Source organism: Lactuca serriola, chromosome 6 (assembly GCF_051521515.1).
Source record: "Lactuca serriola cultivar US96UC23 chromosome 6, Lser_US96UC23_V15, whole genome shotgun sequence".
In the NCBI taxonomy this organism is placed as follows: Eukaryota; Viridiplantae; Streptophyta; class Magnoliopsida; order Asterales; family Asteraceae; genus Lactuca; species Lactuca serriola.
This window is the reverse complement of record NC_136413.1, coordinates 199,988,777-200,015,000: the sequence shown is the minus strand read 5'-3', so window position 1 is coordinate 200,015,000 and position 26,224 is coordinate 199,988,777. Positions and strand designations below refer to the sequence as shown.

The window sequence follows — 26,224 nt, the reverse complement described above, 5'->3', positions numbered from 1 at the left end:
CTACAGTATGAGCCCATTATTGACCATATCAAGCGAATGTTAGCCTATTACATTCATGAGGTGCAAAGATGGATCAAGAGATTGCAAGCGTCTTCAGGAAGAAGCCCACTATCAAACCAACTGGGTAGAGGGGCAATGTGAACAGAATGCGGTTAGGCAAAATTGATTCAAAGTATCACATCATCATGTTCTCTCAAGGCGAAGCTCAAAAATTTGTGTTTGCTCTCGATGATAAGCACCTTTTTTCCACTTCTTGTTTGGAGCATATTATTGATATTATACACAGGTGCAAACATAACAGTGAAAATGATAAGAAGAACTTTACGGATATGCTTCGGTGGTACATTACTTTTCGCCAAACTCTTCTTGCCATCATACCGAAGATATTCAAGACTGTGAAGAAATCCACTCTCGCTTAACCAACATGATCTCTTGCCTCAATCGACGCAAAGGGGGAGATTGTTGAGACTAATAGGTTACGTCATTGGGCTTAGCTCTTAGGTCCATTTGTTTACTCGGTTTGGGCCTGTCCAGTCGTGTTTTGTTATTAGGGTTTAGTATATATAATGCATGCATGCATTATTATTGTTAAGGTTTTTTTTGAAATCATTTTTGGTTAATCATATTCAAACCCTAGCACGCCTCTACAATTGTAGTTCTTTATCGAGCTCATATGAGGTGGAGCATATTAATCATTCGACACTGTTTGATTCCATTGTGTGTTCATTTGTTTCTTTGTTTTCAATTATCTATTAAATAATCTATCGATTGAAGTATAAATCATTCTTAACACAAGTTATTAAGAGTTCTTATAAGGTAGAATCTTTATAGGATCTTGATCATGCAAAGATCCTCAGAAATCCTATTGCTACAACTACACAATTTAACCATGCAAGCAGAAAAGTATAAAACAACCAGGGATTGAAAAAAGGGGTTATCTACCAACCTCATAAAAAGTGAAACATTGTATTACATGCCCAAAATATTAAAGTTGTTTTTAACTATATAAAAAGTAAGCTGAAGACTGATTACCACTGTAACACTCTGTTTTGAATCGTTTCCTATTCTAGGATGGTGGCCAAAGATTGGGTATTATCAGGCTTACAATATTCAAGGAAATGAGATCCAGACCTTTTGGATGTGGGTGATGTAAATTTAGATGATCCATGGGCTTAGTTTGTATTTTGAATCCAAGGGGTATTTTGGTAAAATGTCAGCTCAGGCCTTTATGGAAATTGGATTTTTGTTCGGGAAATTTTAAGGCGATTATGAGATGATAAAAGCATAGAGCTTTTCGTTACCTTTTCATGGATATAAGAATCACCAGAATCGGATTTATAATGAAGAAGTTATTGCCTTCGGAAGAATTTAGGGTTTTGGGGAAAAACCCTAGTACGTGGGGTGTACATGGGGAGTAAGCAGGGTGTACTCGTGTGAGGACCCTTACGCGAGGCATACCTTGGCGTACGTTGAGCGTAGTCAGCAATTTGGTCGTGAAGATTTGACCCCGTACGTTGGGCGTATGAGGAGTTCAAGAAACCCTAATTTAAGTGTGTGGTACCCTATATAAACACCTTAAGACCCTAGGGTTGGCCTCTTTACTAGCCCCCATACCTCCTAAAACCCTAAATCACCCCTTAAGCTTTCTTGGCAGTGTTCTTGAGCCCTTGATAGGATCTTAGTGGGTATTTTATTCATTGTGAAGGAAGCTTTGACGATTTAAGGTGCTTTGCTTGGAATGAAGGTCATAGACCCATAATCATCTCACTTGTTGCAATATCCTTGAGGTATCAAGTTCATACCTTGGGTTGTAGATGTTTAAATCTCCTCATAGTTTCTTTGTTACGCTTTTAGTCCCATTTTAGGCTGATTGAAGAGTTAAGACGTTTGAAGGGCTTGTTCCTTTAAATATGAGCTTGTTCTGGACTCCTTGAGCATAAAGGTGCAAGCTTTATGGGATTTTTGGTCACATGCATGCATTAAGTCACTTGTTAATTCCTCTTTAAGCTTAAGAGCTTCATTTAGCCATGCACGAATGTAAAGTTAGCAACTTTACATGATAATCCAGCTCAAGGAAGTCAGATCTATGTTTTGGAGCTATGTCTTAAGGGATTAAGTGTTGAAATCAAGTTCTGGGCTGAATGGGTGAGTATGTTGGGTGTACAAGTAGGTACGCTTAGCGCATAAGCCCTCAAGCGACTACGCTACGCGTACGTGCTAAGTACGCCTTGTGTACTCAGTCTAGTGGACTTCACATGTTTGGGCTTTGTATTTGGGCTATTCTTTGGTCTTAGTGGCTTGGGGCCTTGTTGGGCCACCTGAATGTAAGATTTTGGAGTACGGAAAATTAGTGGGCCTTAGGGTAAGACCGATGTAGGGGTTTGGGCCCAATTTGGAAAACTAGGCCATGTATGGGTCTAGGATGTTTAATTAGACTTTGGGACTTTAGATTGTTGGTTTGGGCCTAGGTTTGGATCATGCTGAGTTTTCCACACTGTACTTACGGGTCGAAGGCACGAAGGCCGACCCTTTGGATTGTTATCCTGGTTTATCGTATGATTGTGTGCTGTAGTGATCTGTTAGATCTGTATCTTGGTAGATAGGATGTTGCTATGCTGTAGTGATCTGTTAGATCTGTATGTTTGCCGGTATATACTAGTTGTGGTTGATTATGTTATATGTTGATATGTGATGGTTGGTTGGCTTGATACGATCCTGCTTTATGCTGAAGGCCAAGACACCCAAAGAGGATCGGATAAATTGTAGGCCCTCCGAGGCAGTCCAGCTAGGCCGAAGGCCCGGAGGACGGTCCATATAGGCTGAAGGCCTGGTGCGGTAGTCCAGTCATGCTAAAGGTCCTGTAAGCGGTCCAGATAGGCTGAAGGCCTATAAGGCGGTCTAGTCATGTTAAAGGCTCTGTATGCATGTTGTTTGTATATGTGTTAGTCGTTAGTGTGTTGGTACTTTTCGAATGGTTTTCAAAATAATCATGGAGTACGCGATGTGTATGATCAGCCGGAGCCAATAAGTAGACCCCAAATTTCCACATAGTTAATTAAGATTATGTTATGATATGTTAGAAGAACATGCTAGTAATAGGTAAGGATTCTTCAGGAACTGTATGGTAGAATTACCTGACATATGATGCATTGTCTCTTATAGAATACTTGATTGATTGTTGTATGACTCTTTCGCGTGTGAACTGACTATTGAGTGAATATGCTAAGTCAAATGCTACATGGTTTAAATGATCTTAGGATAAGGGATTTGGTTATGCTGCACAACTCTTGTCTGAGTCCAACTATTGTACGATTGAATCTTTTAGTATAAGATTGTTTAAGCTGTGCAACATGTGATTGTATTCATGCGATAGTTATCTGGCATCAATGAAGGGTCGTGTGGCAGTTAGCGGTAGGTTGAGTTGTGTAGGGTTAGACGGCCAGTTGTGTTATGTTTAATGTTGTTTTAGGAAGTGAGGATGGAGTGCATGTATATGGTAATGTTCAACGTATTGTTAGGGTTGTTGTGATGATAACCAAAGAAAAATAGGGGTAGGTGTGGGGGTAGTATGGGCCCGTACTACTAAAAGCACAGGATACGTATGCATATTAAGGAACTCACAACCCTTAGGGCTCTGTTGGGAGTTGGATCCCCTGGTATGATATGCATTTCATCTGATATATCCATGGTCTATGTTCAATATGGTGATGATGAGATGATTAGAGGCGGGATCCAGGTCAGGATCGGGAGCTAGTGGCCAGGATAGGCCTGTGTTGTTCATTGATCAGATGCGGGAGGTGATTGCCGTGGAGGTTTTTCAGGTTTTGCAAGAAGAATTGTCCGGTGTCGTAGATCGGGTTGCTAGTAGGGTAATTACCATGATCGAGGAGCAAATTGCAACTTTGCAGTTTGTGAGAGGTTCTGCTAATGAGATGGATAATAGGGGAGATTTGGTTGTGGGGACACAACTAGGAAAGAGGAAGAGGGCTCTTTCAGTAGAGGACGAGGGTACTGAGGTTGCTGACCTGTGTACTGGAAGTCAGGATAATCATGAGGTGTGTGCCAGGTGTGGGGGAACTCACATATTTGCTTATCACAGGTTCAGGTGTTTCAAGTGTGGGGAAAGAGGGCAGGTGCAACGGGATTATAAGAGGGAGCAGGCATGCTTTCACTATCACCAGCCAGGTCATTTCAGGTCCAGTTGTCCTGCTTTGGATGTGGAGGGAGTTCAGGTACCAACGTTCATCGTTCCTCTGGAGGTCAAGGTTGAGCCACAATAAATCTCTAGTATGCAATTTGAACCCCAATTCTGCATTGATGTTGTGGCGAAATTGTTCTTGATCGGTGTTGTATCTTCCTTGGAATCTTGTTGGGTATTGGTAGGTAGTATCTTTTGTTTATTTCTCTATTTTTTCTAATTTATGTATTATGAATATTCATATGCCATTTTGCATGCCAAGAGTTATCGGTGGGTCATATCTTGCTGGACGTGGTTCAGTGGTTTGTTTTGGCTCCTTTGGTGGATTTAGTTCAGGTGTATGGATTGGAAGACCTATGGACAAGTAGCAGGAATAGTTCATCAGCGAAGTCAACATTAATTCTGGAGGACCGACAATTATCAATGAGAAGACCTTTGGGTTCAACCACGATCGTTGCTAGGGAAGGAGCGGTAGCAAGGAGATGGTGGTGTCAGTTGCATATAGTGGTGGTCCAATAAGGGTTTATCACTCCTCCCTCCTGTTCCCTTCTCGCTCTCCCCTCGTTGTTATTGAAGCTTGTTCGGATAAACACATATGGCGAAAAATGAAGAAGACAAAGGGCGACGTCTAAATAGGTGGCACCAACAATGGTGCTCTAGCGTCAGAGGTGGTTTTAGTGGTAGGAAGACGGTGCTTCGGAGAAAATGGTGGTGCTCCGACGTCTAATGAAAAGAGAGGATATATAGAGAGTTAGTATGTTAAAAGTGAGATGGTGGGTTGAGGGTTATTTTTTTTATAATAAGAAAAAGACAAAATTGCAAAAAGTTAGTATGATTTTTTTGGATTGGTGGTCCTTTTGAGATAGTTTCGATGCGTTTTTGGTCCCTTGGTAAGTTGAAATGACTGTAATGCCCTTGGGGTATTTATTTTCTATTTTTGTTTCATTTTTGTAAAATCTTATACTCATTTTTTTTGTTAAAAAAATTAAAAAATAAGTGGTCCCTCTCTCTCTCTCTCTCTCTTTTACTTTCTCTCTATTCTTTGCTTTTCATCAGGACTCACTTCAAATAAAAAATTTCATACAAAACCCAGGTAGAAGATAGTGAATTCAAATTCATTTATGACTTGGAAGTTCTCTCCCTCTCTGTTTCTTGCTCCTTGTATCTCATCCCATGAAGGATTTCATGGGCTTCGAATCAGTGAGTTTCAGAAGGCGATCGGAGATCATGAAGGCAATCGAACCCTCACAGGGTCCGATCAAAACCCTCCCCCTAACCCTTCTAGTTAAACCCCTTTTCGATTTAATGCTTCCCTTTTCTCTGTTCATTTTTTTGTATCTAATCTCTTTTCATCTTGATTCATTGATTTGATGGGTTTGATGGATGCTTATGGTGGAGGTGGTGGATTTGTATCTTTGTTGCAGGTTTTCTAGTCTAGAATTGGTAAAGAAGACTAGGCGGGGAAGAAGATGGAGTGGGGCTGTTTGAGGACCAGATTGAGTTCAATTCATACAGGGATAACGCATTTGAGGACCAGGTGGAGGATACCGACGAATATTTATTTGATAAATTGGTCGACGATGACGATGATGGTTATAAGGTTACCCCATTATCCTCAGAAACGTCCAAATTAGCTGATGGGAACGATTCTGATGATGCTAAAGCTTTTGCTAATTTGGGTATCAGTGATAACATCACTGGAGTCGAAGATTTGGGGAAAGTAGGTGTTGAGGTGCTGTGAGAAGCACAAACAAGTAGGAGGTGTAAATACCCCTAAATCAATATGTCATTGAATCCCTCTCAGGTCCCCAAACCGAAGATTATCATACAAATTTTCGGTAATGACTTGGTGGATTCTGAAGATTCCTATAAGGTGTAAACATCTTTCTTTGAAATCTAAAAAAGAGGAGAGAAATAAAGGTGTTAAGAAGGAGTGTGGTGGGTTGTTCTTGAGTTCTTGAAAACACATAAATATTGGGTTGATGGTGTGGAGAGAGAGAGAGAGAGAGAGAGAGAGAGAGAGAGAGAGAGAGAGAGAGAGGAGGGAGGGAGGGAGGGAGGGGGGCCACTTATTTTTTAATTTTTTAAATAAATAAATGAATATAAGATTTTAGAAAAATGAAATAAAAATAGATACCCCAAGGGCATTAAAGTCATTTTAATTTACCGAGGGACCAAAAACGCAAAAAAAAACTACTTCAAAATGACCACCAATCCAAAAAAATTATGGTTTGGATTAAAACCTCAAAAAAAGGCATACAAGGACATTTTTTTGCAAATTTGTCTAAGAAAAATATTAAATTAATTAAAAAACTAAAAAAAGAAAATATCAAGGAAAAATCGTCATTATAAAGAAGTTCAAAACAAATTGGATCAGACTCGCAACAAAATAAAAAATTTGGTCCTCTGGTACTAATACTTCAAACTATTTTGGACCAAAATGATAATTTTTGATTAACCATATTACCTTTCTGCAGTTTTGTCTATTTTATAAAATAGTAAAAGATTTGTGGGTAATTGTAGAAAAGAGAAAAATGTAGTTGTCAGGTGCAAAACGAGAAGGGTGGTTGGGGCAACAGAGAGAAAATCAAAAGAATGATTCTCAGTTGAGCGACTGAAACGGAATCGCCCTCATCTAATCCCTCTTTGCTTTCCTGCTCTTACTAGTATCATATAATTCGCTTGAAGACTGATTGATTTTAGTTCGAAAACCCTAAGGTGATTCCTCTCTCTGTTCTAATTTTTTGCTTCGGTTATTTCAATTTACCAAAACAGCACCAAGTTTGATTCCTTGTTGATTAAGTGTTCTGATATGGATACCGGACGTTTTTCTCTAATCTCGATTAATAAACGATTCACTATATGTAGTATGTATGTAGGGTTTAATTGAATACCTTTGCTATGTTTTTCAAAAACTTGTGGTATGGGTTTTATCGGTTTCCCCCCTTTTTATCGTCTGTTTTTATTTTTTATTTTTAAAGTGCCCTCTTTTCTTATCCAAGTTCTCGTTTTCGCCTCTCAAAGTTCACAATTTTCAAATTTTCTCTTCTCTGACATTCTTAGTGGTTGCTTCTAACCTTGATGCTTAGGAAAGCTTACTAAACTTATATAGAGACTTTTGAGAATGAAATTGAGTTTTATGTCCAATTCTATCGCTAATCTGACAGTTTGTTGATTGTAAAAACCACAGTTGCCTTCACTGTGCAGATTGATTTGCTGTAAATAAGATTAAACTTGTTCTTGAACACCTTTGCTTTTGGGATTGATAATCTTTTTGCCTCTCAAGTCTCAAATCTCAAAAGTTTCAACTATCATTCTAACATATTAAGGTTTAATATCGTATGTAAACTGTTACACCCAAAGATAAATAGAATAGATTTCTTGCAGTATGAGCTGAAGCTTCTTTCTTGTCTTTGGCAGATAACTTTTTGTTGAATTAGCCTCTGCATATTTCAATGTCAGCAAAGAAAATTATAGCTATATGCCAGTCTGGAGGTGAATTTCAGACTGAAAAAGATGGTTCCATGTCGTACAGTGGTGGGGAGGCATATGCTGTTGATCTTGATATAGATACACAAGTAATTGATTTCAAACAGGATTTAGCAGAAACATTTGGATACAGTGTTGACAACATGTTGATCAAATACTTTCTCCCTGGAAACAAAAAGACACTTATCATGATATCTAAAGACAAAGATCTTAAGCGCATGATTAACTTCTTTGCTGACACTGATCAAGTTGACGTCTTTGTCATGCCAAATGAAAGTGGCAGGGTAGCCCCAAATCTCTCCAACATGCCTGCTACTGCTAGTAGGTAGTTTAGCACTTGTTATTTCTTTCATTCGTTTTTTTTTTCTTGCAAGATACTCAGATGTTTCCTTTTCGAAGCTTAAATTCCAAATCTTTTTACCATATGAACAACTCTGATGCTACTACTACACTAAACAACTAACCAGATGACCACTGTTTCTGGGACTAATTAGCATGCTTAATTGAATTTTGTTAGCTTAAGTTTTTCATATACTTTAATAACATAATCTTAAAGCTGTTAATGTTAGTTTTGAGCTCTGCACATTTCGTATGCTTAATAATAGTTCTTGTTTGGAACATACAATAATCGTACTAGTTTTTTTTGCATTTGCTCGAGTGATGATCACTTATACATACTCTTACAAAACTGACATTACAGATCAAGCAGGACAACAGCATCCGAAGCAGTTGTTCTTGCATCTAGCCCTATTCTCACAACAACAAGCAACACAGACAACCACCCAAACACAAACACAAACACAACTGAAACCGATTCCTTCAATCTACCCATCATAGAAACTGCAATCTCACCATTTCCATTTCCTCTGAATTCAAATTGGGAAAAACAACATAAAGCCGCAACACAATGGGAAAACACAATAACAGGTGTAGAACAAAGATTCTCTAGTTTTGCTGAGTTTCGTGAAGCCCTCCATAAATTCTCAATCGCCCATGGATTTCGTTACAAATACAAAAAATCAGATAGTCATCGCGTGAGTGTCAAATGTAAATCGGAAGGGTGTCCATGGCGTATATACGTTTCAAGACTACAAACAACTCATTTGATTCGCATCAAGAAAATGAACCCTGAGCATACGTGTACAGGTGTCACTGCAAAAGCAGGGTATCGTGCAACAAAAGGATGGGTGGGAAATATTATAAAAGAAAAATTAAAAAATTCCCCGAATTATCGACCCAAAGATATAGTCACTGACATTGAACGCGAATATGGTGTCAAGTTAAACTATTCGCAAGCATGGCGTGCGAAAGGAATCGCAAAAGAACAGCTTCAAGGCTCATATTCCCAATCGTATTCCCAGTTACCCTTTTTCTGTGAAAAAATAATGGAAACAAATCCGGGTAGCTTAGCTACATTCGACACAAAACCGGATTCAAGTTTCCATCGTTTTTTTGTCTCGTTTCACGCGTCTATTTTAGGGTTTCAACAAGGGTGTCGCCCTTTGCTTTTTCTAGATGACATCCCGCTCGATGCGAAATATCAAGGGACTTTATTAATTGTTACTTCAGCAGATGGCGATGATGGTGTTTTCCCTCTAGCTTTTGCTGTTGTTGATGATGAAAACGATGATGATAATTGGTTTTGGTTTTTATCCCAATTGAAATCTTGCGTTCCCATATCTCAACCCATCACATTCGTTGCGAATTTCAACCCGGGGGTAAAAGAGTCAATCGTCAAGGTCTTTGGGAACGAGTGCTTTCACGGATACTGTCTTCGATACGTTTCTGAAAAACTCAACAACGATTTAAAAACAAGATTTTCACATGAAGCGAGACGTTTGATGGTTCAAGATCTATACGCTGCAGCCTACGCACCAAAGATTGAAGCTTTTGAACAATGTGTTCAAGATATAAAAGCAATATCACCCGAAGCATACGATTGGGTGCTCAATAGTGAGCCACAACATTGGGCGAATGTGTTCTTTGATGGAACGCGATATAATCATATCACATCTAATTTCGGACAGCTGTTTTATAGCTGGGTCTCTGAAGCTGTTGAGTTACCAATCACCCACATGATCGATTTATTAAGAGGGAAATTAATGGAGTTGATTTATAAAAGACGAGTCGACTCAAACAGATGGACTACAACTTTGACTCCATCAATGGAGGAAAAGCTTAAAACGGAAGCTTCAAAAGCGGGAATGTTTCAGGTGTTGCCATCAGAGAGCAGTGTGTTTGAGGTGCATGGTGAAGGTGTTGTTGAGATAGTTGACATCAGTCAATGGGATTGTAGCTGTAGAGGCTGGCAGCTGACTGGACTGCCATGCTGTCATGCGATTGCGGTTTTTGAGTGTATTGGTAGAAGCGTGTATGATTATTGTTCCAGGTATTTTATGGCCGAGAGTTATAGGAAAACGTATGCGGAGTCCATTTATCCGATACCTGATGTGGAAGGAGGTCAACATCCGGTAGATGGTGATGACGTGGCGGTTGTTGTTGTCACACCTCCTCCTGCTAAACGTCCGCCTGGCAAGCCAGGTAGGCGGGCAAAGCTCAAACAGGCGGGGTCCCTTGAGCTGATTAGAAGGCAGATGCAGTGTAGTAAATGCAAGGGTTTGGGTCACAACAAAAAGACATGCAAGTATGTGTTCTCTCTTTCAAATTTATTAGGGACTTTTTACCAATATTCGCAACCTACTTAATTTTTTTTTTTTTTGCCCATAATACCAATGTTGTTGCATTTTTGGTACCAATAAAGGCAATGTAGTTTATATGTTATTGCAATAATTGATTGGTAAAGAAATGAAAGTATAGGTAAGGAATTGTAAGTATGTTGGTATTATGTAAAAAGAATTGTAAGTAATTTGTTATTATGGGTTATGTAATTTTGGTAAAATAAAATGTAAGTACATTGCTATTATGGGTGAAAAATGAAGTACATTGGTATTATGTGGTTTTTTAGGATATTATTTGTTGAGTTTAAATTGGGTTTATATAATGTTGAACAGAGAGGTAGAGAGTCATGAAGCATTATCAAGTCTTGAAGCTGTATCGATTCAGATGGGGTGAAGACATACAATTTTGAGTGAGCGAGTGGTGAATTCATGTGAAGTTTTTTACTTTGATAGAAAGCAGTAAGTATGGTTCTTGGTTATTTTTTTGGATACAATGAAATAATAGGTGGCTAGTCATTGTTTGAGGAAATTTGCACGTTACACATTTACGCACAGTGCAAAAAGGTATGATCAATTGAATGAGTTTTTTTTTTTTTTTTTTTTTTTTTTTTTTTTTCCCAGCAAACTTAACTAACAGACTAACATAATATATCATAGAATTTGACACACAATAGTAGCCGTCGGAGTGGGAATTATTTGGTTTGGAACCGAAAAACACCGTTAACCAATTCGAACCGAAATTGATTTTAGGCCAAACCATATTCAAATTCGGTTTTTGGTTTGGTTCGAGGCCGAACCGAATTTTGAATTTGGTTTTTGGTCTCATGAAGTTTAGACCAAACCAAATTACATTAATTATTTAACTAAAAAAATATATTTTATATTTTATTTACCAAAGGATTTATAGCCAAGTGGTATGAGGTGTTGCCCTTCCTCCTTGAGGTTGAGGGTTCAAGTTTCGTTAGCGACATAAGTGAATTTATGAGTAATATAATAAGAGTAGGTTATATTTGTCGTTAAAAAAAATTTATTTATTAAATAAAAATATTAAATATTCAAAATAAAATAAAAGGAAACTGACTTAAAAAGGTACCAAAGTTTACAAAAAGTTCAAAAAATACTAACGAAGTATATATGTGTTCAAAGAAAACTTTGATAAACGAAAAATGATTTAAAAGGGTAACGAAGTTTCCAAAATGTTTAAAAAATTCCATTGATTTTTAAGTACAAAAACTATCATTGAAGTATACAATTTGTACACAAAATGTCAACGAAGTACACATTTTAGTACAAAAAAAATATCATCGAAGTTTCCAAAATATTCAAAAAAAATATCATTGTTGTTTTTTCAGAGCACCTTTTGTTAACTTCGTTGTTTCCGGATTATGTAGAATACATTCGCCGAAGAACATTCACCGTCATACCATTTCACACTGGTTGTGCACTCTCTTTGATTCTCTCACTCGATCGGTTTGTATCTAAATACCATCATAGAAAAACACAACTAAGAATTCATCGATTAGGATGCAAGTCGTTCAAGTGCTCCAACACATATGCTTCTCCTCTTTACTTTAACTACAAATCATCATCAACTCAACCACATGATGCTGAGTGTTGCTGACCATTCATCCCTCATCGGTCCCAAAGAATTAAAAGCAACTCATACTCTCTACATCCACATTTAAAAATTTTGTTTCTCTTTTACCCATTTACTTCTCATGTTACCGCAAGAACGATCGAGCAAGAGAATAAAAAAGAGTGCAAACTGTTGTGACCTGATATCACGGTGCATGATCCCCGATGACTGTGTTTTACATAATCCGACAACAATGTGGTTAACAAAAAGTGTTCTAAAAAAATAACAATGATCTTGTTTGAACATTTTGGAAACTTCAATGATATTTTTTGTATTAAAATGTGTACTCCATTAGTATTATGTATACAAATAGTATACTTCATTAATATTTTTTGTACTAAAAAAACAATGGTATTTTTTAAACATTTTGAAAACTTTATTACACTTTTAAGTCATTTTTCCGTTTATTTGAAGTAACCTGTTACCATAAGGTTTTATTTGAACATGTGTACTTCGTTATGTACAAAAAGTATACTTTAATGGTATTTCTTGTACTAAAAAAACAACAATGATATTTTTTAAACATTTTAGAAACTTCGTTATCTATTAAAGTAATTTTCCTTAAAATAAAAGAAATTTTAGCCCTTTTTAAGGCTTTCCCTTTTCACCGCTCATAGTCATAACTCCATTGACCAATCGACCGTCACGACTCACACACACTTTTCACTTTTCAATTTCACCGCTCCACCTACACACTCCACGGACATTACGATTGTGGATTCCTCATTCCCGTTCCCAATTTCACCACTCATGCAATCTATGACGATGAAAATGACCACTAGCCACAGTTAGGCCAGCACCGCTAGGTCGCCGCTCCAAGTATCATAAGAACTTTGAAGAACACTGCAAGGTTGCGATCGACAGTTTGACATTAGCTACGAGATCGATCATCAGTCCATGAAACTTTAGATCTTTATGTTTGACCCTATAAAACCCGTGTTTTGAGGCTAAGCATTGATACGGTGATGTAATAGTTAGGGTCAACAAATGTAACTTATCTTGAAGTAATAAAGAAGAATTATTTGAATGTTATGTGAATTATGTGAATTTATGTACATTAAACTTATTTATAAGATATAACAAATTATGAATGAAAATAAGCGCAAAAAATAAAAATATAGATAAACTCGATATCTATGAAGAAAGTTCTAGTGGTCGTCACAAGGATTTTGGAGATATAAAGAACGCCGAAATCCGAGTCGAAGTTTCGCGACAAAACCGACACGACGTTGTGTGACGTAAAAAGTGAGTTTACGATAAAATGATTTTTAGCTTTAGCAATCTAAACGAAAGTCGTAGTACACATTAAACCGAGAGCGTACATAAAAAGAACGTCCGAATCTGACTCCGTATGAGAAAGTTATGAATTTTCTAAGATTTGACAAATTAGTGTGCAGCCTGGAGTTCAAATTTTAGATCGAGCGATTTTTAGCCGACACAACCTAAACGGGAATCGAAGATCTCGTTAATGGGAGCTCAACGATAAAAAGACAGACGGAAATGGACGTCGGATGACAAAGTTATGATTTTTTAACGGACTTATCCTGTCCCGGCCTGTTAAAAATATAACTTTAAAAATAAAGTCAAAATTAGCCAACATAGTATAAATGAAAGTTGTAGACCACGTTCCCACCTACGCGTGGATATAAAAAACGTCGAAAACGGAGTTCGTATGTGAAAGTTACAGGGTTTAGAAGTCGGAATGGTGTTGCTGCGAAGTGGGTGACGTGGCACGATCTGAGCCCTTACTTTCTCCCCACCAGATGACGACAAGTGGCACCAACTCGACGAGTTGGACCAGAAACTCGATGAGTTGGGGGTCAGAAACTCGACGAGTTCACCACTTTTCCAGCCTATAAATACCACCCGAGAGTTCCTTCATTTTTCACACCAAAACCCATTCTTCTTCTCTCAACTCTTTCTCTAAACACTCCCCAACCCATAGAATCTTCCTAGCACTAGAAGAAAGCCCTGGAGAGCCCGAAGGCTCCGAGAAAAAGATTTTTTCGGCTCGAAGCTCTGCCCCTGTAGAGCCCGGTTTTCAAGCAAACCTTCCGGTTTCGTCGAACCGAAACGTTGTCCAAGTTGGAATCACTACCTTATCAAGTGAGTCCATAGTTACTTTCATCTTACACATAGATATGAAGTATTTTATATAAATTACGTGTTATGTATGCATATTATCTGTTTACCTGAGATCTATGCTGGATGAAAGATCTAAACTTTTTTTTTTCAGATATAAACTGTATAAGTATTTAGATCTATGCTAGATGAAAGATCTAAGCTTCTTTTATTTTTTCAGATCCAAACTGTATATGTTTTTTATATTTACGAATATGATGAATAAAATATGGGTAGATGAAATAGTTGATGTGTTATAAAATAAAATGATGAGAGGCCTCGGTGTTTACGATGATCCAGTCATCTAGCAGAGTATGGATGACGATCACAGACTTTTCTAGACAGTCCAGTAGAACGCTAGCAGGCTCGTAACCTGTAAGTGTTTGTGAAAGATGTGTTCACCGGTGTATTCCATCCCCATCATGGTTGCCTTACAGACATTTATTCCTGAGGAACCCCTTTAGCAGTAGTGTCCATCCCGATGAAATCCTTAGGATATATCCCTTATGATAGATGTTTTAGGGACATAAAGTGAGGATAATGGGAACGGGTAATCAGGTTGATTTATTTGATGAAGTTAATAAACTTAACTATTGTGGGTTGAAAATCCTATGTGCTCACCAGGCTCCCAAGCCCGACCTACACAGTTTTTGTATTACAGGTAGTGACACAAGAGCATAGATGTGATGATCTGATGAGAGATTGTAGATTATAGGCCAGTAGAAATAATAGAATGTTGTAAGGCCTATGTTGTTTTTGAGGCTTATGTTGTTTTGTGGCCTATGTTGTTCTGTTTATGCTTTTGATCTGTACTGATAATGACATCCTGAGGTTTTTAATATAATGAAATACATTTATCCATAAATGATTTGATAAATTCTTATCTATATTTTATTTGGGAACAAATTATGCAACATTTTTCTTAAAAGTATACTCTGATTTTCAAATGAAGCATAAACAAATCGGTTTTTTCTAGACGTGAAATTGGGGATGTCACATTTGGTATTAGAGCATTAGTTTTAAGCGAACTAGGAATTTGTATGATTTCTAGACTTAAACTTAGAATTCTAAGCGATGATTGTGAGGCGAGTGTCTTCTATTTTTTAGACATGAACACTAGTTTATTTTAGGAAAGATGTCTAAAATGATTTTATGTGCTAAATGCTTTATGTTTGACTTATATGCTATTATTTGTTCAGATCTATGGTCTATTGCCGACCGGATCTGGAAACCTTACGTGTTTAGGATTCTAAGCATTCTACGATATTAGAACTAGCATGTAACGTTTCAGAATGATAAGGTGGATTTTGTGACAACCCGATATTTTGAGACAATAAAATGTAACACCAGTCAAATTTAGGCCAAAATATAACTTTCCTAAAATCTTATTTGGGTTAAATAAAGTGGTAGGAATCGTATCAAGGTTTTTGTACATATAAAGAACACTAAAATCCGAGTTATAACGAAGAAGTTATGACCAATCTAAGATTCGCGACAAAAAAAACCCGGCAACGCTGATAGACGTAAAACGCAAAGTTTCGATACAATAATTTTTAGCCTTACGTATCTAAACGAAAGTCGTAGATTATGTTAAACCGTGACCATGCATAAAAAGAACGCCCAAAACGGACTTCGTATGAAGAAGTTACAAATTTTCTAAGTTTTGTAACAACGGTAGACAACTAAAAACTCGAAATAAAGATCGAGCGATTTTTAGCCGACACAACTTAAACGAGAGTTGAAGGTCTCGACAATAGTAGGTCAATCGTAAAAAGACAAACGAAAACAGACATCGGATAAAGAAGTTATGGATTTTTAACGAAGTTATCGTGTCCCGGCCTATTAATTAAAATATAATTAAAAATAAAATTCAAAATTAGCCGACGGAGTCTAAATGAAAGTTGTAGAGTATTTTCTCACCTTCGCGTGGATATAAAGAACGTCAAAAACAGAGCCCGTATGCGAAAGTTATGGATTTTACAAGTTCAAGGCACACACACCAAGACGATTTACGCCCAGCGTACCCTCGTACGCCCATCGTACTCGGGTGCTAGGCCTCGGTTCGTCCACGTCGCTCCGAGTCCCATCCAATGCTCCGCCCGAGGATGCGGTAAGTGCTGACGTCGTGTACGCCCAACGTACTCCGAAATTACGCCCAACGTAACGAGTACGCCTAACGTACTCCGAATGTACGCCCAACGTAATCCCTCTTTCAGCACCCTATAAATAGAATGCGAGGGTGCCGGCCATCCTTGCTCATTTTCTTCACTTCTCTCACATTTTCACCTTGTTTTTTTGTGCCGACAATATCCCGACTTCCCGTTTTCATATCTAAGCCCCGACGAAGGTCCGAAGCCCCGAGTTTCTCAAAAAACTCGTCACTTTCCGGTCGAGGCGCCGCCCGAGAAAAAAAGCTCGTTTTCTTCAAATCATGCACTTTCTTCGGTGAGTTCATACCCCTATAAACTACTTTTTCAAATGTGTTATCAATTCTTTTTATACACTTTTAAGGGGGGGGGGGGGGGGGGGGAATACAAGTAAACACACGGTTATTATCATGTGTAACCTAAAGTTTCATTATATACTCTTTTTATCAAGTAAACCATATGTGATTCATAACTACTACATGGAAACTTTCGTACACAAAATATATCACGATAACATCTTGTCTTTTTAAACTAAATATGTTGTTATACATATACGAATCAAACACTTTATCTATACTTTGAGTATATATGTTCATTTATGTCACTACAAAAGTTACACTTTACATAACGAGTGAGCATTTTACTAGGGTTTACTATACAAACGAAACAAACTTTTGGAAAAACTATAATAGTTTACGACAAACATTTTTACATGTTAAAAACTCTTTATCAAACTGCCTTACATACTTTATGATTCCTTTCAAACGCTGTTAGAATCATGTTTCTAACAAAGGTCTTCCTATATTTAAAACTGTTCTTATCAAACAAGCTGCTTTCAAATCATTTTATAAACTGACATCAAGTCATCATTTCTTATTTATTAAACTTTTCAAAGGTTTTACAAAACTTCTTTTATATTTTTATATTGGCAAATGCATGCCTATATATGTATAGTTATATAAGTAATGTTTGAAGGACTCAAGACGGCTAGCTCGCTTTATTTCCTTTTCCTCGTTGGGATGTGGCCCTAGGGCATCGGTTATTCGTCCGAATGTCGTCTAAATATTAGTTATATATATATATATATATATATATATATATATATATATATATCATATGTACATATGTAGACATAAAAGTTTCCGTCAGTTGGTTTAGTACCTTTGCGTAGCAAAGGCATATTTCGGTTATACACATACAATACTAGAGACTATAATAGGTATAGTTAGGAGATACTACTTACCATTCCAAGTACAAGGGATCACACAAGAGTCAGTTTATTCATGAGTCTATACAAATACATTACATACTATATGAAGAGATACGGTTACATACAATTACAAGGCATACAATTTCAAGACATACAATTACAAGAGATACGATTACATAAGATAGTGTACTAGATATTCATGAAATTTTACATACTACAAGTACCATATCAAAGAGATATTTTCATATACAAGAACAAATTGACATTTTCATACGCAAATATGTTTTATACTAGGTTTTGTGAGACATTTCACGTACTTTCGAGTATGCATTATTAAGTCTTGTATTATATACCATAATCCCTTGTAGGGGGAGCGTGATATTTGTGTATAGATCTATACGGGATTGACAATCTCGCACCTAAACTGTTAGCTACAGTTAGACCGGCAGGTCTGGGGTGACAAACGTCATAACATTCCAACGCCTGAAGAACGTTGTTACAGGCAGTCTGGGTCATTAGCATGGTTATAAAACTCACATGGAGTATTAACAACACGTTGATTTACAGTTTTATCAAATACCTTAGCGATTTTATATGTACACAAACCTACTATTTTAGGCATGAAAACACCATTGTAGTTCATTTTTGGGACTTTTAAACTACCACTCACTTATGGGAAAATATTGGATTTCTAAAAGCAAAACATTCAAAACGGTCGGGTCTTGGTAGAAGGCTACTTTTTATACTAGTAGAAAATATGGGATTTTCTAGAGTTTTCAAACGTTTACAATTACTTACAAACATGTTCATTGGTACAAACTTTCCTTCAAACATTGTAGGTCTTTCTTTACAGTTTTACAAATCAAAGTCACATAAATACTTATGAATTCACCAGCATTATTGCTGATACTCTCTTTCAAAATAACTTATATTCCCAGGACACAGATAGACAGGTACGACTACCAGGTTCCGTGAAGACGGAGCGGTCGAGACTCGTCTTTTATTTTGAATATTCATTTTGTAGAATTATACTATGAAAGAACTCAAATGTAATTAAAATTATACTATTAATGCAATGGATGATGTTGTTGCTTGCTTACTACTTTGCATTGTTGTGATACATTACATGACGTCCTCTACCCCAGAACGTTTCCGCTGTTCTCGGTTCTGGGGTGTGAAAGATTTAAACGCCTATCATAAATAATGATCTAAATTCACATACTTTGGTGTATAGATCGAAATGGCAAGAACCTGAAGTGGACTCGGAAACGCAATACTGCTCCGAGCGAGATCTTATGGAAATCAAAAATGAGTTTCAAAATCTGAAGAAGGGAAGAATGAGTGTCACCGAAGTTTTACAGAGAAGATGAAGTTTGTTCCTTACCTAGTTCCAGCTAAACTCTCCATGGTCAACAAGTTTGCCCATGGATTACCAGCGGACTTTGGTCCAATGGTCATGCAAACAACCACTTTGAAAGTCGCCATTTGGGCTACTAAGAATGTTGAGACCCAGATAAGGGAGAAGGGCCTAGAGAGAGCCAAGGTTGGTGAGAAAAGGAAGTTCGATGGATCATAAAAATCCAACAAAAAGAGCAAGTCTGGTTCAAGAAAATTTGGAGGAGGAGGAAGCGAAGCAAAGTGGTGCGAGAAGTGCAATAAGAAGCACTTTGGGAAATGTGACGGAGAGGTCACCTGTTTTAAGTGTGGAAAGCCTGGGCACTATGCCAATGAGTGCACCTTCAACCAGAAAGTCTGTTACGGGTGCACGAAGAAGGGCACATTTTGAGGGACAACTCGAAGAAGAAGGAGGCAGCAAGGCCCAATGTTCCACCAAAGCCAAAAGCCAGAGCTTTCCAAATGACCCTGGAAGCCGCAAAGGATGTAGCGGATGTCGCTTCAGGTACCTTTCTTGTAAATGGCTTGTCTGCCAATATATCCTTTAATTCCGGAGAAAATTACTCCTTTATATCACACAAATTTGGTGGAAGACTAGCATTCCCTGTAGATAAACTTGATAATGATCTAGTTGTAGAAATTCCCAGTGGCAAATTCATACTTATTAGTGAGTGAATTAAAAACATCGTCATCGATTTGAACGAAAATGAATTCCACGAGGAGCTGTTACCCATTGAGTTGAATGTCTTTGACATGGTACTAGGAATGGATTGGCTTAGGGCCAATGATGCCGATATACTGTGCAAGAAGAAGATCGTGAGAGTAAACCCACCTAGAAAAGAGTCATTTATGGTGCACGGGGACAAACGCACAGTAAATTCTGGAATCATTTCCCTGATGAAAGCCATAAAATGTTTGTCTAAAGGATGTACATCATCTTGGAATTTGTGATAGATGCTAAGAAAGAGAAGAAGGAGATGCAAAGAATACCAGTGGTGTATGATTATCCGGAAGTCTTTCCCGAAGATCTTCCTGGATTGCCCCTGATAGACAAGTAGAGTTTCAAATAGACTTGTTGTCAGGATCAACGAAAATAGTGAAAGCACCATACCAGTTAGTATTAACGGAGATGAAGGAGCTTATGAAGCAACTTAAGTAGTTGTTGGAGAACAGTTTCATTAGACCTAGTTTATCATCCTGGGGAGCTCCGGTGTTACTCGTAAAGAAAAAATATGGAAGCATAAGGATGTGCATATATTATAGAGAGCTGAACAAGGCAAAGGTGAAGAACAAGTATTCATTGCCAAGGATTGACGACCTGTTCAATCAGCTATTTCTCAAAGATCGATCTTAGGTCAGGATATCATCAGCTGAAGGTGAGAGAACAAGATATTGAGAAAAATGCATTCAGAACGAGATACAGACGCTATGAGTTCTTGGTTATGTCATTTGGACTAACCAATGCTCCAACAACATTCATGGATTTGATGAACAGGGTTTGTAAACCATTCCTCGATAAATCTGTGATAGTGTTCATAGATGACATTTCGGTTTACTCAAAGAGCCAGCAGGAGCATGGCAAGAACTTGCGAGAAGTGATAGAAGTTCTAAGGAAGGAGAAGTTGTATGCAAAGTTCTCCAAATGTAATTTCTAGATTCGAGAAGTCCAATTCTTGGGTCATGTGGTTAACCAAGAAGGAATAATGGTTAACCCAACAAAGATTGAAATTGTGATGAAGTGGGAACGACCAAAGAGTCCCACAAAGATTCGAAGCTTTCTGGGATTAGCTGGATATTACCGAAAATTTATCCAAGGATTTTCTTTGATAGCTGCTTCGTTAACAACTTTGACCCATAAAGGAGCTACTTATACTTGGAGTGAGAAACATGAAGAAGCATTCGAGAAGCTAAAGATGAAGTGTGAAGCACCAATTCTTTTTTTTTTACCTAACGGAGTTGAAGACTTTGCAGTTTATAACGATGCATCTGGAGTTGGGTTAGGTTGTGTTCTAACCCAAAGGGATAAGGTGATAGCACATGCATCGAGACAACTGAAAGAGCACAAAAAGAACTACCCTACTCATGATCTGGAGTTGGCAGCAATAGTATTCACATTAAAGATATGGAGGCATTATCTTTATGGAACGAAGTGCAAACTCTTCACTTATCATAAAAGTCTCTAGTATCTCTTTGATAAAAAAAAAGAATTGAATGTGAGACAAAAATGCTGGTGTAACGAAGTGAAAATTTATAACAATTTTTCTTTCATTTTTCAACCATAACATATCTCATATAAATCATTTCAAAACACAAGTGTATCAAATGTTATCACGGTAAAACATATCCTAGAATCTCAAATTCAAAAAATCCCCTGTCAGTGTGTACTAATCATGCCAGCGCCATCCCGCGATCCTCGCTAGTACCTGAAACACATATCACATAACATAGTAAGCATAAATGCTTAGTGAGTTCCCCAAAATACTACATACAACACATAAGCCACTCGAGGCTACAACTCTATGAGACCTTCCGGTCAATGTGTCTCAGTGGCCTTCCAGCCCCACAATCTGAGTAGACCTTCCGGTCCTACTCTGTCGACCTTCCGGTCCATACCACATTGACCTTCCGGTCCATACCTTTTTGACCTTCCGGTCCATACCATACTACTCATAACATACATAACATATACATATCACATGGAAACATATAACACATACTCGTCATAGCACATAAGACCTTCCGGTCACACATAATTACCATTCAAGGTAAGGTATAGTGAGAAAACTCACTTTGTATGATGTCTAGTATACTTTTGTTCTTGATATCCCCGATCTAGCCTCCTCCTATCAAAATGATAATATCTCTAATCAATACTCTCTTTATGTTCTCATCTCTTAAGAATGGGTAGAAGACCATTCTACCCTTCCATGACCTCTCTTGAATCAGTTTGACCAAAACCCTAAGGTCAACGGAAGTCAACTCCAGTCAACGGTCCAACTTTGACTACACTCGTCGCGTGTACTTGGGTGACCCGACGAGTCCATTCATGTCCTCTGATCCGACTCGTTGAGTCCTCTCATGAACTCAGCGAGTTTCCTCCATGGCAATACTCAATTGACCTTCTGAGGTCAGATCTGTTTCTCTAACTTATAGATATGGACTTCTAGCACCTAAAAGTCACGTAAAGGTTCAATCTTTATGTCCATGCACCACACATCTAGCTCTATTTGATAAAATAACCCTTATAATGGTGTCTTAGGCTCAATACTCTTATGTGACTGCATAAAGCTAGGTTGTTGGGACTCTCTGGACCTCTCAAGGTCCAGATCTAATGTCTATGCCAGAAAGGGACTCCACATAGTCCATAACTCAACTAAAAAGGGGGCAAGGAAACCCTAGATTCATGAGTTCCACTACATACATGAAAATAGGCATCGATTCTTACCTCAAACCACAACCTTTGATGAAGTGATAGTAGATCTGAGCTCCCCAATTAGCCTAGCTTGAATCCATTCCTTCCTTCTTGCAAGAATACACAAATGGTGATGAAATTAGCTCCTTCCCTCATTCTCTATGCTCTCTGGTTCGTTTAGGGTTTCTCAAGGGTGGGTGGCCGCAAATGAAGGCCATAAGGACCCTTTAATAGGGCGTAGGCCCAAAGATTTAGGGTTTCTGTCCACTGCGCGGACTCGTCGAGTCGACTTGCCGACTCGTCAAGTCCATTCATTAATCCGAGTCATCAGTCGCGATCCTACTCGACGAGTTTAGGCGTTAACTCGTTGAGTCCCTCTTCTTAAATCAAAAATAGATACTTAAATTATGATACCTGGAAATCTGGATGTTACAATTCTCCCCCACTAGAATCAGACTTCGCCCTCGAAGTCTCATTCTGCAAACAGTTCTGGATGCTACTCCCTCATCTCCGGCTCCGGCTCCCAAGTCAGCTCGGACCCTCTCCGATGTTGCCACTGGACCTGAACCAAGGGCACCTCTTTGTTCCTCAGAACCTTGATTGTGACAACCATCAAAATTCTAGTCAAAGTCAAACAAGTCAAACCGGTCGAATTTAATTAATGCTTGTATGTTAGAAGTTATTCTATGAATAAAAATGTGCATTTGCATGTCAAAAATTCAAGTGTCTCGAAAAATCTATGTGTTAACAATGTAAAAACCCTAAAAAGAGAGTTAAACGCATCAAAACACGACTAAGGACCCTTTTGGGGAACAGAAACCCCTCTTAGGAACCGAAACTCCTCTTAGGAACAGAAACTCCTCTGAACAGAAACCCCTCTTAGAAGCCGAAACTCCTCTTAGGAACATAAACTCTTCTTAGGAGCCAAAAGTGTTAGAACCGAAAGTGTCAGAAGCTCCTCGGACCGAAGCCAACAGCGAGGACCGAAGTTCGGCCCCCATGCGAGACCTCGGACCCTCACAGCCCCACTTCAGACCTTCGACCTACTATCGGTTCTTCCTTTCCATACTCTCGGTTCTTAGCTCCTTAGAGCTGGTTCGGTCCCTAATGCTGGTTTTTGACTACTTTCGCCTTTTAAACCCGTTTTTGACGGGATTTTTTCACCAAATTCATATTTTTACCCTTTTTACCCCCACAAAACTCATATTTTATTTATTTTTCAAGGATTTTTAATTAAAAATCATTATTTTATTATAAGAGGAGTATTCTACCCCACAAGTGGGTCAAGTGTGCCCACTTGCCTCCATGTGTCATCCTCTCATTAGCTAACCTTATCCACATCACACAAACTAAGGCATACATCACTTCAAACCCTCAAGTTGCTCCAGCAACCTTCTATATAAAGAAATCCCTGGAGGATTTCTTGATTTACTTGCTCATTTCAAAAACTTTCACACTTCTCATATCACCTTAAGAAAGCTTCTTTCTCTCTACTTTCCACCACCTTGTGCAAGTGTTCTTGAGTTGCTACTGCACTTTTTGGTAAGTATTCCATCTAAAATCCAGTATTATTCCATAATTTCATAACACTCTTGGATCATCGACCCATATCTTAACGCCAAAAATCGTTCTTAGGATCATCCAAGTCCTCACGTGTTCATCAAGTACTCTTAGCTTGATATTCCTTAACTTCAACCTTCCACTCTTCAAGTCAAAACTCAAGGTGAGTTCATACCCCTATATTGTCTAGTTTTCTTTAGTTTTCAGGGGGGGGGGGGAATACAAGTTAAAACACCAAAACATATTCAAAACTTAACTTGACAACTTACAACAGAAAAGTTGTGACCTGTTCACGGACTGTTTTACCCAAATTAAACTTAATATTTTTCAAAACTGTATAATATGCAAGTAGTTCAGGTTTATACCTTTAAAATTACTACTTGCACATCTCCATACGATTTCCCTACAATTTATGATGATTTTTACAAAACTGCCTATCACTGCAGCAACAAAATCAGACCAGGTTGTGAAAATGAACATTTTCACACTAGTTTGAGACCACCAAAAATTATGGGAAAATTGATGAACATAGTAGATACTTTTTCCAAACACTCCGAGTTTGCGGATTCAGTTTTCAACTTACGATGATTTTTCTATAATTACTCGAAACAGTGATAGTAATGGGTAAAACTGTCAAATACATATTTAATGAGTTATTCACACCTTATAACATGTTGAGCAAGGTGTGTAAGATTTACACTTAGTATTTCCAATGTCCTTTATTTGAAATAAATATACATGCATAACAAGGTTTCATACCATCACACTACACTTTTGATAATCTATAATAGCTATAGTTTTGAACACTTCGTTTAACAAAGGAAAACAATAACATTATCGATTTACAAAACGAACTTTCACTACACACTACGTGAACTTGTTAATCAGAATCTCCTGGAATGAGAACGTGATAGTTGTGTATAGATCTATGATGGGTCCGACAAACCCGCACCTGAGCTGCTTGCAACAGCTAGACTGACAGGTTTGTGGTGACAAGTGTCATAACTTTCCGATGCCTGAAGAACGTCGCATTCAAGGCCATCTAGTCTTTAGTATGATTATAACATCTCGCATGGAATAATTACACAACATAAAATTCACGGAAATTATAAGGCTTTATACAAAGGAGTTTTATTTAAATATAAAACACACACATAAGTATGACAATTTACTTACACATACTAGGCCTTGTTTCAATTCAGTTTACAGCAAATCTTTTAGAAAATATTGGATTTTCTGGAAACAAACTTGTAACAAACGCTAAGGAAACAACATTCAGTTTTATAAAATACTTGTGAACTCAACAACTTTATGCTGATACTCTCTTTTCAAACAACTTGTATTCTCAGGTAATCAGTAATACATGTAACCGCAAGATTTCTGAAGTCAAGACGCTAAGGCGTAGATTATTTTGCTACATTTTATCATCATATGTAATTTAATTGAAAACATGTACTTTTGGAACATGTACTTTTGGAACATGTATTTTGGAAACAGTGTAATCTTTTAAATTATATCTATGATGGTTGTGTTTTACTTTCTTCACTATGGTTATGATACTGAGCATGACGTCATCCGCCCCCGAACGTTTCCGCCGTTCTGGTTTGGGGGTGTGACATTGATCTTCCGATCCAAGATTGCGATCGGCCTCTCAATGTAATTCAGGCTTGCATCCACCTGGATATCCTCTAGAGACACTACCGCCGTCTCATCGGCTATACACTTCCTCAACTGGGATACGTGGAAGGTATCATGGATCTGACTCAACTCCTCGGGTAGCTCTAAACGGTATGCTAGCTTGCCCACTCTGGCGATCACCCTGAAAAGACCAATGTATTGGGGCCCCAGTTTGCCCTCTTCCTGAACCAGAGCACCCCCTTCCAAGGAGATACCTTCAGGAGTACAAAGTCTCCAACCTGGAACTCAAGCTCGGATCGCCGCCTATCCGCATAAATCTTCTAGTTGATCTGGGCTGTCAGTAACCTCTGTCTGACCTGCTGAATCTGCTCAGTCGTCTTAAGCACTGTCTCAGTGCTATCAATCACTCGCTACCCTACCTCTCCCCAACAGATGGGAGTTCGACACCTCCTCCTATATAAAAGCTTAAAGGGAGGCATATCAACACTTGAATGGTGGTTGTTGTTATAAGAAAACTCAGCCAAAGGTAGGTATGTATCCCAACTTCCACCGAAGTCCATGACACATGCTCGAAGCATGTCCTCAAGCGTTTGAATCGTCCGCTCACTCTATCCATCCGTCTGTGGGTGGTAATCAGTACTGAAGTACAATCTCATACCCAACTCCTCATGGATTAGAGTCATTATGAATGTGGTTTGAATGGTTTTGTCTGCCTAGAAGTCAGGCATAGTAAAAGGTTT

General features: G+C 38.1%; 1 protein-coding gene across 1 annotated transcript; it reads left to right on the top strand.

Moving 5' to 3' along the window:
• The first annotated feature begins 6,721 nt into the window (after positions 1 to 6,721).
• On the top strand, positions 6,722 to 10,959 carry LOC145057789 (uncharacterized). The gene is made up of 4 exons (XM_079005687.1): positions 6,722 to 6,916; positions 7,619 to 8,012; positions 8,388 to 10,331; positions 10,699 to 10,959. Exons 2-4 carry the CDS (start codon positions 7,654 to 7,656, stop codon positions 10,757 to 10,759), a joined length of 2,364 nt encoding a protein of 787 aa, XP_078861813.1. The 5' UTR covers positions 6,722 to 6,916; positions 7,619 to 7,653; the 3' UTR covers positions 10,760 to 10,959.
• Positions 10,960 to 26,224: the final 15,265 nt, after the last annotated feature.